The sequence below is a fragment of the Oncorhynchus clarkii genome, unplaced genomic scaffold (genome assembly GCF_045791955.1).
Source record: "Oncorhynchus clarkii lewisi isolate Uvic-CL-2024 unplaced genomic scaffold, UVic_Ocla_1.0 unplaced_contig_14002_pilon_pilon, whole genome shotgun sequence".
NCBI classification, from domain to species: domain Eukaryota; kingdom Metazoa; phylum Chordata; class Actinopteri; order Salmoniformes; family Salmonidae; genus Oncorhynchus; species Oncorhynchus clarkii.
The window spans coordinates 35,727-52,500 of NW_027261012.1; the positions used below are offsets into that span (position 1 = coordinate 35,727).

A 16,774-nucleotide genomic window follows, 5' to 3' on the forward strand; every position below is an offset into this window, starting at 1 on the left:
AGCAGAGAAGACCATAGAAGAAGACACAGAGAGAGAGCAGAGAAGACCATAGAAGAAGACACAGAGAGAGAGCAGAGAAGACCATAGAAGAAGACACAGAGAGAGAGCAGAGAAGATCATAGAAGAAGACACAGAGAGAGAGAGCAGAGAAGACCATAGAAGAAGACACAGAGAGAGAGCAGAGAAGACCATAGAAGAAGACACAGAGAGAGAGCAGAGAAGACCATAGAAGAAGACACAGAGAGAGAGCAGAGAAGACCATAGAAGAAGACACAGAGAGAGAGCAGAGAAGACCATAGAAGAAGACACAGAGAGAGAGAGCAGAGAAGACCATAGAAGAAGACACAGAGAGAGAGCAGAGAAGACCATAGAAGAAGACACAGAGAGCAGAGAAGACCATAGAAGACACACAGAGAGCTAGCTAATCTATCTAGGAGAAGCTAGACACACAGCTCCAACAGACCTGATTCAGCTAGCTAATCTATCTAGGAGAAGTTAGACCCACAGCTCCAACAGCTAGACACACAGCGCCAACAGACCTGATTCAGCTAGCTAATCTATCTAGGAGAAGTTAGACCCACAGCTCCAACAGACCTGATTCAGCTAGCTAGACACACAGCTCCAACAGACCTGATTCAGCTAGCTAATCTATCTAGGAGAAGCTAGACCCACAGCTCCAACAGACCTGATTCAGCTAGCTAATCTATCTAGGAGAAGCTAGACCCACGGCTCCAACAGACCTGATTCAGCTAGCTAATCTATCTAGGAGAAGCTAGACACACAGCGCCAACAGACCTGATTCAGCTAGCTAATCTATCTAGGAGAAGCTAGACCCACAGCTCCAACAGACCTGATTCAGCTAGCTAATCTATCTAGGAGAAGCTAGACACACAGCGCCAACAGACCTGATTCAGCTAGCTAATCTATCTAGGAGAAGCTAGAGCCACAGCGCCAACAGACCTGATTCAGCTAGCTAATCTATCTAGGAGAAGCTAGACACACAGCTCCAACAGACCTGATTCAGCTAGCTAATCTATCTAGGAGAAGCTAGACCCACAGCTCCAACAGACCTGATCAGCTAGCTAATCTATCTAGGAGAAGCTAGACACACAGCGCCAACAGACCTGATTCAGCTAGCTAATCTATCTAGGAGAAGTTAGACCCACAGCTCCAACACACCTAATTCAGCTAGCTAATCTATCTAGGAGAAGCTAGACCCACAGCTCCAACAGACCTGATTCAGCTAGCTAATCTATCTAGGAGAAGCTAGACCCACGGCTCCAACAGACCTGATTCAGCTAGCTAATCTATCTAGGAGAAGCTAGACACACAGCGCCAACAGACCTGATTCAGCTAGCTAATCTATCTAGGAGAAGCTAGACCCACAGCTCCAACAGACCTGATTCAGCTAGCTAATCTATCTAGGAGAAGCTAGACACACAGCGCCAACAGACCTGATTCAGCTAGCTAATCTATCTAGGAGAAGCTAGACACACAGCGCCAACAGACCTGATTCAGCTAGCTAGCTAATCTATCTAGGAGAAGCTAGACCCACCACAGCTCCAACACACCTGATTCAGCTAGCTAATCTATCTAGGAGAAGTTAGACCCACAGCTCCAACAGACCTGATTCAGCTAGCTAATCTATCTAGGAGAAGTTAGACCCACAGCTCCAACAGACCTGATTCAGCTAACTAATCTATCTAGGAGAAGTTAGACACACAGCTCCAACAGACCTGATTCAGCTAGCTAATCTATCTAGGAGAAGCTAGACACACAGCTCCAACAGACCTGATTCAGCTAGCTAATCTATCTAGGAGAAGCTAGACACACAGCTCCAACAGACCTGATTCAGCTAGCTAATCTATCTAGGAGAAGCTAGACCCACAGCTCCAACAGACCTGATTCAGCTAGCTAATCTATCTAGGAGAAGCTAGACCCACAGCTCCAACAGACCTGATTCAGCTAGCTAATCTATCTAGGAGAAGCTAGACCCACAGCTCCAACAGACCTGATTCAGCTAGCTAATCTATCTCGGAGAAGCTAGACCCACAGCTCCAACAGACCTGATTCAGCTAGCTAATCTATCTAGGAGAAGCTAGACACACAGCTCCAACAGACCTGATTCAGCTAGCTAATCTATCTAGGAGAAGCTAGACACACAGCTCCAACAGACCTGATTCAGCTAGCTAATCTATCTAGGAGAAGCTAGACACACAGCTCCAACAGACCTGATTCAGCTAGCTAATCTATCTAGGAGAAGCTAGACACACAGCTCCAACAGACCTGATTCAGCTAGCTAATCTATCTAGGAGAAGCTAGACCCACAGCTCCAACAGACCTGATTCAGCTAGCTAATCTATCTAGGAGAAGCTAGACCCACAGCTCCAACACACCTGATTCAGCTAGCTAATCTATCTAGGAGAAGCTAGACCCACAGCTCCAACAGACCTGATTCAGCTAGCTAATCTATCTAGGAGAAGCTAGACACACAGCTCCAACAGACCTGATTCAGCTAGCTAATCTATCTAGGAGAAGCTAGACACACAGCTCCAACAGACCTGATTCAGCTAGCTAATCTATCTAGGAGAAGCTAGACACACAGCTCCAACAGACCTGATTCAGCTAGCTAATCTATCTAGGAGAAGCTAGACACACAGCTCCAACAGACCTGATTCAGCTAGCTAATCTATCTAGGAGAAGCTAGACCCACAGCTCCAACAGACCTGATTCAGCTAGCTAATCTATCTAGGAGAAGCTAGACCCACAGCTCCAACAGACCTGATTCAGCTAGCTAATCTATCTAGGAGAAGCTAGACCCACAGCTCCAATAGACCTGATTCAGCTAGCTAATCTATCTAGGAGAAGCTAGACCCACGGCTCCAACAGACCTGATTCAGCTAGCTAATCTATCCAGGAGAAGCTAGACACACAGCTCCAACAGACCTGATTCAGCTAGCTAATCTATCTAGGAGAAGCTAGACACACAGCTCCAACAGACCTGATTCAGCTAGCTAATCTATCCAGGAGAAGCTAGACACACAGCTCCAACAGACCTGATTCAGCTAGCTAATCTATCTAGGAGAAGTTAGACACACAGCTCCAACAGACCTGATTCAGCTAGCTAATCTATCCAGGAGAAGCTAGACACACAGCGCCAACAGACCTGATTCAGCTAGCTAATCTATCCAGGAGAAGCTAGACCCACAGCTCCAACAGACCTGATTCAGCTAGCTAATCTATCTAGGAGAAGCTAGACACACAGCTCCAACAGACCTGATTCAGCTAGCTAATCTATCCAGGAGAAGCTAGACACACAGCTCCAACAGACCTGATTCAGCTAGCTAATCTATCCAGGAGAAGCTAGACACACAGCGCCAACAGACCTGATTCAGCTAGCTAATCTATCCAGGAGAAGTTAGACACACAGCTCCACCAGACCTGATTCAGCTAGCTAATCTATCTAGGAGAAGCTAGACCCACAGCTCCAACAGACCTGATTCAGCTAGCTAATCTATCTAGGAGAAGCTAGACACACAGCTCCAACAGACCTGATTCAGCTAGCTAATCTATCTAGGAGAAGCTAGACACACAGCTCCAACAGACCTGATTCAGCTAGCTAATCTATCTAGGAGAAGTTAGACACACAGCTCCAACAGACCTGATTCAGCTAGCTAATCTATCCAGGAGAAGCTAGACACACAGCGCCAACAGACCTGATTCAGCTAGCTAATCTATCCAGGAGAAGCTAGACCCACAGCTCCAACAGACCTGATTCAGCTAGCTAATCTATCTAGGAGAAGCTAGACACACAGCTCCAACAGACCTGATTCAGCTAGCTAATCGATCTAGGAGAAGTTAGACACACAGCTCCACCAGACCTGATTCAGCTAGCTAATCTATCCAGGAGAAGCTAGACCCACAGCTCCAACAGACCTGATTCAGCTAGCTAATCTATCCAGGAGAAGCTAGACCCACAGCTCCAACAGACCTGATTCAGCTAGCTAATCTATCTAGGAGAAGCTAGACCCACAGCTCCAACAGACCTGATTCAGCTAGCTAATCTATCCAGGAGAAGCTAGACACACAGCTCCAACATACCTGATTCAGCTAGCTAATCTATCTAGGAGAAGCTAGACACACAGCTCCAACATACCTGATTCAGCTAGCTAATCTATCCAGGAGAAGCTAGACACACAGCTCCAACAGACCTGATTCAGCTAGCTAATCTATCTAGGAGAAGCTAGACACACAGCTCCAACAGACCTGATTCAGCTAGCTAATCTATCCAGGAGAAGCTAGACCCACAGCTCCAACAGACCTGATTCAGCTAGCTAATCTATCTAGGAGAAGCTAGACCCACAGCTCCAACAGACCTGATTCAGTTAGCTAATCTATCTAGGAGAAGCTAGACCCACAGCTCCAACAGACCTGATTCAGCTAGCTAATCTATCCAGGAGAAGCTAGACACACAGCTCCAACAGACCTGATTCAGCTAGCTAATCTATCTAGGAGAAGCTAGACACACAGCGCCAACAGACCTGATTCAGCTAGCTAATCTATCTAGGAGAAGCTAGACACACAGCTCCAACAGACCTGATTCAGCTAGCTAATCTATCTAGAAGCTAGACACACAGCTCCAACAGACCTGATTCAGCTAGCTAATCTATCCAGGAGAAGCTAGACACACAGCGCCAACAGACCTGATTCAGCTAGCTAATCTATCTAGGAGAAGCTAGACCCACAGCTCCAACAGACCTGATTCAGCTAGCTAATCTATCTAGGAGAAGCTAGACACACAGCTCCAACAGACCTGATTCAGCTAGCTAATCTATCTAGGAGAAGCTAGACACACAGCTCCAACAGACCTGATTCAGCTAGCTAATCTATCCAGGAGAAGCTAGACACACAGCTCCAACAGACCTGATTCAGCTAGCTAATCTATCTAGGAGAAGCTAGACACACAGCTCCAACAGACCTGATTCAGCTAGCTAATCTATCTAGGAGAAGCTAGACCCACAGCTCCAACAGACCTGATTCAGCTAGCTAATCTATCTAGGAGAAGCTAGACACACAGCTCCAACAGACCTGATTCAGCTAGCTAATCTATCTAGGAGAAGTTAGACACACAGCGCCAACAGACCTGATTCAGCTAGCTAATCTATCTAGGAGAAGTTAGACCCACAGCTCCAACAGACCTGATTCAGCTAACTAATCTATCTAGGAGAAGTTAGACCCACAGCGCCAACAGACCTGATTCAGCTAGCTAATCTATCTAGGAGAAGCTAGACACACAGCTCCAACAGACCTGATTCAGCTAGCTAGCTAATCTATCTAGGAGAAGCTAGACACACAGCTCCAACAGACCTGATTTAGCTAGCTAATCTATCTAGGAGAAGCTAGACACACAGCGCCAACAGACCTGATTCAGCTAGCTAATCTATCCAGGAGAAGCTAGACACACAGCTCCAACAGACCTGATTCAGCTAGCTAATCTATCTAGGAGAAGCTAGACACACAGCTCCAACAGACCTGATTCAGCTAGCTAATCTATCTAGGAGAAGCTAGACACACAGCTCCAACAGACCTGATTCAGCTAGCTAATCTATCTAGGAGAAGTTAGACACACAGCTCCAACAGACCTGATTCAGCTAGCTAATCTATCTAGGAGAAGCTAGACCCACAGCTCCAACAGACCTGATTCAGCTAGCTAATCTATCTAGGAGAAGCTAGACCCACAGCTCCAACAGACCTGATTCAGCTAGCTAATCTATCTAGGAGAAGCTAGACACACAGCTCCAACAGACCTGATTCAGCTAGCTAATCGATCTAGGAGAAGCTAGACACACAGCTCCAACAGACCTGATTCAGCTAGCTAATCTATCTAGGAGAAGCTAGACCCACAGCTCCAACAGACCTGATTCAGCTAGCTAATCTATCTAGGAGAAGCTAGACCCACAGCTCCAACAGACCTGATTCAGCTAGCTAATCTATCTAGGAGAAGTTAGACACACAGCTCCAACAGACCTGATTCAGCTAACTAATCTATCTAGGAGAAGCTAGACACACAGCTCCAACAGACCTGATTCAGCTAACTAATCTATCTAGGAGAAGCTAGACACACAGCTCCAACAGACCTGATTCAGCTAGCTAATCTATCTAGGAGAAGCTAGACCCACAGCTCCAACACACCTGATTCAGCTAGCTAATCTATCTAGGAGAAGCTAGACCCACAGCTCCAACAGACCTGATTCAGCTAGCTAATCTATCTAGGAGAAGCTAGACCCACAGCTCCAACAGACCTGATTCAGCTAGCTAATCTATCTAGGAGAAGCTAGACACACAGCTCCAACAGACCTGATTCAGCTAGCTAATCTATCTAGGAGAAGCTAGACCCACAGCTCCAACAGACCTGATTCAGCTAGCTAATCTATCTAGGAGAAGCTAGACACACAGCTCCAACAGACCTGATTCAGCTAGCTAATCTATCTAGGAGAAGCTAGACCCACAGCTCCAACAGACCTGATTCAGCTAGCTAATCTATCTAGGAGAAGCTAGACCCACAGCTCCAACAGACCTGATTCAGCTAGCTAATCTATCTAGGAGAAGCTAGACACACAGCTCCAACAGACCTGATTCAGCTAGCTAATCTATCTAGGAGAAGCTAGACCCACAGCTCCAACAGACCTGATTCAGCTAACTAATCTATCTAGGAGAAGCTAGACCCACAGCTCCAACAGACCTGATTCAGCTAGCTAATCTATCTAGGAGAAGCTAGACCCACAGCTCCAACAGACCTGATTCAGCTAGCTAATCTATCTAGGAGAAGCTAGACCCACAGCTCCAACAGACCTGATTCAGCTAGCTAATCTATCTAGGAGAAGTTAGACCCACAGCTCCAACAGACCTGATTCAGCTAGCTAATCTATCTAGGAGAAGCTAGACCCACAGCTCCAACAGACCTGATTCAGCTAGCTAATCTATCTAGGCCCTGGCCTGCTGAGCAGGAACGGAGCAAAAGCCTGATCACCCAGATCACTAGCTTTTCAGGGGGAGAGAAGTCTCTTACCTCTTGGCCGGGGGTTTGGGGCTGGAGGGCGCAACGATGGACAGGTCAGAGGAAGAGGTGCTGGCGAAAACCTGTTTTCGGTTGTCAGGGGAGATCCAGGCCTCCAACTTCCGGTTCTGTTTGCCGTAGGTCTTCATGAACAACGGTCGGCCTGCTCGGTTCATCTTCACTCTTTTTTTGCAGGGTCCGTTTCACCAACAAGAAGATCGGGAACCGACTGTCAAATGACAAAATAATGGTGACAAGGGGCGTATTCGTTACGTATACCGTTGACCGTTAAAGAACCAAACGGAAGCAAAACGAGGGTTTCTATTGGACAAATTCAGGTAGGCGCCTCCCTGTTTCGTTCCGTACGCTTCCGTTTAATAAACGTTTCACAACAGACGTGGCGTAATGAATACGCCCCAGTTGACATATTAGGACTAAACGTTACTTAGTTTATATCCTCTATGCTTCCGTTTTTCTCAATTCATGTAACGTTAGCTAACGACAGGAAAATAACATATGGGGGAATCTTTACATTGTGATTTGTTTTTACTATGACTAGTCAGCTTAACTATAATACCTAAAAACAGTCTCTCTCCATAGATACATCGGTATAATTTACTTTTTTTTGTGTGTTGTTGACAGAGTAACGTTACAATGTTTATCTCCCCCCACCGTTACTGTCGTGACAGTAAACTCGGTTATCGTCCACAATCTGACAAAATACTCACCGAACTCAAACATTACCGTGGTAACCGTCTCTATCCGTTATCACACCTTTTTATTTTTTGATTTAAAGCTAAAATTAATTCATTTAGTTACGGGATGAAATATAAGTCTTTATTCCGTTCTCAACAACAGCTCAGGATAGAGTCCCGCTCCCAAGGTTCAAACGAGACGACGCTTTCTCATTGGTCGAAACTCCACCGGATGTGAGGTTGTTTAAATATTAAACACGTTAGAAGCACTTCCTCAAACAGCGCCGCCTGTCGGGACGGAAGGTGAGTCGAAAACTTAATGTGGACAATATAAATATATTATATATAAATCAATTTTCAGGACATAATACATTTTTTTTTTAAATGGATACCTCGATATCAATATAAGGTTGAATATGACGTGATATAGTCTTTGTATTTCAATAATGTTTTTTAGTTTCAAGCAGAATCGTTCTGGAAGGTTGAAATGTAACCAAGGAAACCACCAGTGGGTTCCCATTGAGCCAGTACAGCAAAATATATTTATTGAGTATATGTCAAAATTAAATTCAAATTTTATTTGTCACGTACACATATTTAGCAAAAGTTTTCGTGGGTGTAGCAAAATTCAACAGTGCAGTAATACCTAACAAAACAATACACGCACATCCCCCCCCCCCCCCCCCCCCCCAAAAAAAAAAATCAACTAATTACATTAAGAAATGTAGAGATATTAGGGCGAGTAATGTCAGAGTTCAGAATATAAACATATTACATATGTATTTGATGGTGTGTATAGACAAAATGGACTTTATATGAGTAGAGAAGAAGTGGAAAGCAGTAGTTATATAGGATGAACCATGACTAGAATACAGTATATACATATGAAGTGGACAGCAGTAGTTATATAGGATGAACCATGACTAGAATACAGTATATACATATGAAGTGGACAGCAGTAGTTATATAGGATGAACCATGACTAGAATACAGTATATACATATGAAGTGGACAGCAGTAGTTATATAGGATGAACCATGACTAGAATACAGTATATACATATGAAGTGGACAGTAGTAGTTATATAGGATGAACTCGAATACAGTATATACATATGAAGTGGACAGCAGGATGTACCATGACTAGAATACAGTATATACATATGAAGTGGACAGCAGGATGAACCATGACTAGAATACAGTATATACATATGAAGTGGACAGCAGGATGAACCATGACTAGAATACAGTATATACATATGAAGTGGACAGCAGGATGAACCATGACTAGAATACAGTATATACATATGAAGTGGACAGCAGGATGAACCATGACTAGAATACAGTATATACATATGAAGTGGACAGCAGTAGTTATATAGGATGAACTAGAATACAGTATATCCATATGAAGTGGACAGCAGGATGAACCATGACTAGAATACAGTATATACATATGAAGTGGACAGCAGGATGAACCATGACTAGAATACAGTATATACATATGAAGTGGACAGCAGGATGAACCATGACTAGAATACAGTATATACATATGAAGTGGACAGCAGGATGAACCATGACTAGAATACAGTATATACATATGAAGTGGACAGCAGGATGAACCATGACTAGAATACAGTATATACATATGAAGTGGACAGCAGTAGTTATATAGGATGAACTAGAATACAGTATATCCATATGAAGTGGACAGCAGGATGAACCATGACTAGAATACAGTATATACATATGAAGTGGACAGCAGGATGAACCATGACTAGAATACAGTATATACATATGAAGTGGACAGCAGGATGAACCATGACTAGAATACAGTATATACATATGAACTGGACAACAGTAGTTATATAGGATGAACTAGAATACAGTATATACATATGAAGTGGACAGCAGGATGAACCATGACTAGAATACAGTATATACATATGAAGTGGACAGCAGTAGTTATATAGGATGAACCATGACTAGAATACAGTATATACATATGAAGTGGACAGCAGTAGTTATATAGGATGAACCATGACTAGAATACAGTATATACATATGAAGTGGGCAGCAGTAGTTATATAAAATGAACTAGAATACAGTATATACATATGAAGTGGACAGCAGGATGAACCATGACTAGAATACAGTATATACATATGAAGTGGACAGCAGTAGTTATATAGGATGAACCATGACTAGAATACAGTATATACATATGAAGTGGACAACAGTAGTTATATAGGATGAACTAGAATACAGTATATACATATGAAGTGGACAGCAGGATGAACCGTGACTAGAATACAGTATATACATATGAAGTGGACAGCAGGATGAACCATGACTAGAATACAGTATATACATATGAAGTGGACAACAGTAGTTATATAGGATGAACTAGAATACAGTCTATACATATGAAGTGGACAGCAGTAGTTATATAGGATGAACCATGACTAGAATACAGTATATACATATGAAGTGGACAGCAGGATGAACCATGACTATAATACAGTATATACATATGAAGTGGACAGCAGTAGTTATATAGGATGAACTAGAATACAGTATATACATATGAAGTGGACAACAGTAGTTATATAGGATGGACCATGACTAGAATACAGTATATACATATGAAGTGGACAGCAGTAGTTATATAGGATGAACCATGACTAGAATACAGTATATACATATGAAGTGGACAGCAGTAGTTATATAGGATGAACTAGAATACAGTATATACATATGAAGTGGACAGCAGTAGTTATATAGGATGAACTAGAATACAGTATATACATATGAAGTGGACAGCAGGATGAACCATGACTAGAATACAGTATATACATATGAAGTGGACAGCAGGATGAACCATGACTAGAATACAGTATATACATATGAAGTGGACAACAGTAGTTATATAGGATGAACCATGACTATAATACAGTATATACATATGAAGTGGACAGCAGTAGTTATATAGGATGAACCATGACTAGAATACAGTATATACATATGAAGTGGACAGCAGTAGTTATATAGGATGAACAACAACAGTGTAAGGGCGTTCGTCTGTAGGAGGAAGAGAAGCGGACCAAAGCGCAGCGTGGTGGTTATTCATGATGAAAACGCAAAACAGTCCTATCCTATGACAACAAACACAGTGACAGGAACAATCACCCACCAACACACAGTGAAACCATGAAAAACAAACTAGAATACAGTCAGAACGTGACAGTACCCCCCCCCAAAGGTGCGGACTCCGGCCGCAAAACCTTGACCTATATATTGTACATATGAGGGGCGATAGCAGCTCGGGACAGAGGGGCGATAGCAGCTCGGGACAGAGGGGCGATAGCAGCTCGGGACAGAGGGGCGGCAGCTGCTCGGGACAGAGGGACAGCTGCTCGGGACAGAGGGACAGCTGCTCGGGACAGAGGGGCGGCAGCAGCTTGGGACAGAGGGGCGACACACTGGCGGCCCCTGGCTTGCTGGCGGCCCCTGGCAGTAGTTACTGGCGGCCCCTGGCTATGGCTGACGGGCGGCAGGATGGCAGACGGGCGGCACTGGCGGCTCCTGGCAGACGGGCGGCGCTGGGACGGGCGGCACTGGCGGCGCTGGGCAGACGGGCGGCACTGGCGGCGCTGGGCAGACGGGCGGCACTGGCGGCGCTGGGCAGACGGGCGGCACTGGCGGCGCTGGGCAGACGGGCGGCACTGGCGGCGCTGGGCAGACGGGCGGCATGGGCAGACAGTATATACATATGGAGAGGAGGAAGACTCTGGAAGCGCCGGACTGAGTAGCTCTCGTAGCCCCGAACAGGCGGGAGACTCCGGCAGCGCTGGAGAGGAGGAAGGCTCTGGTAGCGCCGGAGAGGCGGGAGACTCCGGCAGCGCTGGAGAGGAGAGAGCCCCTGCAAGGATGGGCCGGAGAGACAGCCTGGTACGGGGAAGTGCTTCATGGCACTTGGCTCGATGCCCACTCTAGCCCTGCCGATACGCGGAGCTGGAATGTACCGCACCGGGCTGTGCACCCGCACTGGGGACACCGTGCGCTCCACAGCATAACACGGTGCCTGCCCGGTCTCTCTAGCCCCCCGGTAACCACAGGAAGTTGGCTCAGGTCTCCTACCTGGCGTAGCCATACTCCCTGTTAGCCCCCCCCCACGAAATTTTTGGGGCTGACTCCCGGGCGTCCTTGCCAACCGTGTTCCCTCATATCGCCGGCTCCTCTCTCCGGCTGCCTCTGCTCTCCTCGCTGCCTCCACCTGTTCCCATGGAAGGCGATCCTTTCCCGCCAGGATCTCCTCCCATGTGTAGCAACCCTTGCCGTCCAACACATCATCCCAAGTCCATTCCTCCTTGTGCCGCTGTTGCCCGTTACCACGCCGCTTGGTCCTGTTGCGGTGGGTGATTCTGTAAGGGCGTTCGTCTGTAGGAGGAAGAGAAGCGGACCAAAGCGCAGCGTGGTGGTTATTCATGTTTAATTAAATCACTACACATGACAACAGCCCACCCAACTCACGCCCTGACCATACTAAATAAATACAAAACAACAGAAATAGAGGTCAGAACGTGACAAACAGTAGTTATATAGGATGAACTAGAATACAGTATATACATATGAAGTGGACAACAGTAGTTATATAGCATGAACTAGAATACAGTATATACATATGAAGTGGACAGCAGTAGTTATATAGGATGAACCATGACTAGAATACAGTATATACATATGAAGAGGACAGCAGGATGAACCATGACTAGAATACAGTATATACATATGAAGTGGACAGCAGTAGTTATATAGGATGAACTAGAATACAGTATATACATATGATGTGGACAACAGTAGATATATAGGATGAACTAGAATACAGTATATACATATGAAGTGGACAACAGTAGTTATATAGGATGAACTAGAATACAGTGTATCCATATGAAGTGGACAACAGGATGAACCATGACTAGAATACAGTATATACATATGAAGTGGACAGCAGGATGAACCATGACTAGAATACAGTATATACATATGAAGTGGACAGCAGTAGTTATATAGGATGAACTAGAATACAGTGTATCCATATGAAGTGGACAGCAGGATGAACCGTGACTAGAATACAGTATATACATATGAAGTGGACAGCAGTAGTTATATAGGATGAACCATGACTAGAATACAGTATATACATATGAAGTGGACAGCAGTAGTTATATAGGATGAACCATGACTAGAATACAGTATATACATATGAAGTGGACAGCAGTAGTTATATAGGATGAACCATGACTAGAATACAGTATATACATATGAAGTGGACAGCAGGATGAACCATGACTAGAATACAGTATATACATATGAAGTGGACAACAGTAGTTATATAGGATGAACCATGACTAGAATACAGTATATACATATGAAGTGGACAGCAGGATGAACCATGACTAGAATACAGTATATACATATGAAGTGGACAGCAGGATGAACCATGACTAGAATACAGTATATACATATGAAGTGGACAGCAGTAGTTATATAGGATGAACTAGAATACAGTATATACATATGAAGTGGACAGCAGTAGTTATATAGGATGAACCATGACTAGAATACAGTATATACATATGAAGTGGACAGCAGTAGTTATATAGGATGAACCATGACTAGAATACAGTATATACATATGAAGTGGACAGCAGTAGTTATATAGGATGAACTAGAATACAGTATATACATATGAAGTGGACAGCAGTAGTTATATAGGATGAACCATGACTAGAATACAGTATATACATATGAAGTGGACAACAGGATGGACCATGACTAGAATACAGTATATACATATGAAGTGGACAGCAGGATGAACCATGACTAGAATACAGTATATACATATGAAGTGGACAGCAGTAGTTATATAGGATGAGCCATGACTAGAATACAGTATATACATATGAAGTGGACAGCAGTAGTTATATAGGATGAACTAGAATACAGTCTATACATATGAAGTGGACAACAGGATGAACCATGACTAGAATACAGTATAGACATATGAAGTGGACAACAGTAGTTATATAGGATGAACTAGAATACAGTATATACATATGAAGTGGACAGCAGGATGAACCATGACTAGAATACAGTATAAACATATGAAGTGGACAGCAGTAGTTATATAGGATGAACTAGAATACAGTATATACATATGAAGTGGACAGCAGGATGAACCATGACTAGAATACAGTATAAACATATGAAGTGGACAGCAGTAGTTATATAGGATGAACCATGACTAGAATACAGTATATACATATGAAGTGGACAGCAGTAGTTATATAGGATGAACCATGACTAGAATACAGTATATACATATGAAGTGGACAGCAGTAGTTATATAGGATGAACTCGAATACAGTATATACATATGAAGTGGACAGCAGGATGAACCATGACTAGAATACAGTATATACATATGAAGTGGACAGCAGGATGAACCATGACTAGAATACAGTATATACATATGAAGTGGACAGCAGGATGAACCATGACTAGAATACAGTATATACATATGAAGTGGACAACAGTAGTTATATAGGATGAACCATGACTAGAATACAGTATATACATATGAAGTGGACAGCAGGATGAACCATGACTAGAATACAGTACATACATATGAAGTGGACAGCAGTAGTTATATAGGATGAACTAGAATACAGTATATCCATATGAAGTGGACAGCAGGATGAACCATGACTAGAATACAGTATATACATATGAAGTGGACAGCAGGATGAACCATGACTAGAATACAGTATATACATATGAAGTGGACAGCAGGATGAACCATGACTAGAATACAGTATATACATATGAAGTGGACAGCAGGATGAACCAGGACTAGAATACAGTATATACATATGAAGTGGACAGCAGGATGAACCAGGACTAGAATACAGTATATACATATGAAGTGGACAACAGTAGTTATATAGGATGAACTAGAATACAGTATATACATATGAAGTGGACAACAGTAGTTATATAGGATGGACCATGACTAGAATACAGTATATGCATATGAAGTGGACAACAGGATGAACCATGACTAGAATACAGTATATACATATGAAGTGGACAACAGTAGTTATATAGGATGAACTAGAATACAGTATATACATATGAAGTGGACAGCAGGATGAACCATGACTAGAATACAGTATATACATATGAAGTGGACAGCAGGATGAACCATGACTAGAATACAGTATATACATATGAAGTGGACAGCAGGATGAACCATGACTAGAATACAGTATATCCATATGAAGTGGACAGCAGGATGAACCATGACTAGAATACAGTATATACATATGAAGTGGACAGCAGGATGAACCATGACTAGAATACAGTATATACATATGAAGTGGACAGCAGGATGAACCATGACTAGAATACAGTATATACATATGAAGTGGACAGCAGGATGAACCATGACTAGAATACAGTATATACATATGAAGTGGACAGCAGGATGAACCATGACTAGAATACAGTATATACATATGAAGTGGACAGCAGTAGTTATATAGGATGAACTAGAATACAGTCTATACATATGAAGTGGACAGCAGGATGAACCGTGACTAGAATACAGTATATACATATGAAGTGGACAACAGTAGTTATATAGGATGAACTAGAATACAGTATATACATATGAAGTGGACAGCAGTAGTTATATAGGATGGGTAAAATAGTATGTACACATTATTAAAGTGATATATGACTCTGTGTACACAGGGCAGCAGTCTCTAAGGTGCAGGCTAGAGTACCGGGTGGTAGCAGGGTAGAGTACCGGGTGGTAGCAGGGTAGAGTACCGGGTGGTAGCAGGGTAGAGTACCGGGTGGGAGCAGGGTAGAGTACCGGGTGGTAGCAGTGTAGAGTACCGGGTGGTAGCAGGGTAGAGTACCGGGTGGGAGCAGGGTAGAGTACCGGGTGGTAGCAGGGTAGAGTACTGGGTGGTAGCAGGGTAGAGTACCGGGTGGTAGCAGGGTAGAGTACCGGGTGGTAGCAGGGTAGAGTACCGGGTGGTAGCAGGGTAGAGTACCGGGTGGTACAGGGTATAGTACCGGGTGGTGCTGGATAGAATATCGGGTGGTAGCAGGGTAGAGTACCGGGTGGTAGCAGGGTAGAGTACCGGGTGGTAGTAGGGTAGAGTACCGGGTGGTACCAGGGTAGAGTACCGGGTGGTGCAGGGTAGAGTACCGGGTGGTGCAGGCTAGAGTACCGGGTGGTAGCAGGGTAGAGTACCGGGTGGTGCAGGGTAGAGTACCGGGTGGTGCAGAGTAGAGTACCGGGTGGTCAGGGTAGAGTACCGGGTGGTCAGGGTAGAGTACCGGGTGGAGCAGGGTAGAGTACCGGGTGGTACCAGGGTAGAGTACCGGGTGGTAGCAGGCTAGTAACAGTGACTAAAGTTCAGGGCAGGGTAGAGTACTGGGTGGTGCAGGGTAGAGTACCGGGTGGTGCAGGGTAGAGTACCGGGTGGTAGCAGGGTAGAGTACCGGGTGGTAGCAGGGTAGAGTACCGGGTGGTGAAGGGTAGAGTACCGGGTGGTACCAGGGTAGAGTACCGGGTGGTACCAGGGTAGAGTACCGGGTGGTAGCAGGGTAGAGTACCGGGTGGTACCAGGGTAGAGTACCGGGTGGTGCAGGGTAGAGTACCGGGTGGTAGCAGGCTAGTAACAGTGACTAAAGTTCAGGGCAGGGTAGAGTACCGGGTGGTAGCAGGGTAGAGTCCCGGGTATTAGCAGGGTAGAGTACCGGGTGGTGAAGGGTAGAGTACCGGGTGGTGCAGGGTAGAGTACCGGGTGGTAGCAGGGTAGAGTACCGGGTGGTGCAGGGTAGTGTACCGGGTGGTGCAGGGTAGAGTACCGGGTGGTACCAGGGTAGAGTACCGGGTGGTGCAGGGTAGAGTACCGGGTGGTAGCAGCGTAGAGTACCGGGTG

At 44.5% G+C, this 16,774-nt stretch overlaps 1 protein-coding gene across 1 annotated transcript in view; it reads right to left on the reverse strand.

Moving 5' to 3' along the window:
- LOC139403203 (histone H3 associated protein kinase) overlaps positions 1 to 7,923 on the reverse strand; it is a 34,609-nt gene extending 26,686 nt beyond the window's left edge. Inside the window, exons 1-2 of the mRNA XM_071146916.1 lie at positions 7,786 to 7,923; positions 7,070 to 7,286 (exon numbers count right to left, since the gene is read on the reverse strand). Of these exons, the coding sequence (XP_071003017.1) occupies positions 7,070 to 7,233 (164 nt within the window). The 5' untranslated portion in view covers positions 7,234 to 7,286; positions 7,786 to 7,923. The remainder of the gene's footprint in view (positions 1 to 7,069; positions 7,287 to 7,785) is intronic.
- Between the last annotated feature and the right edge of the window lie 8,851 nt (positions 7,924 to 16,774).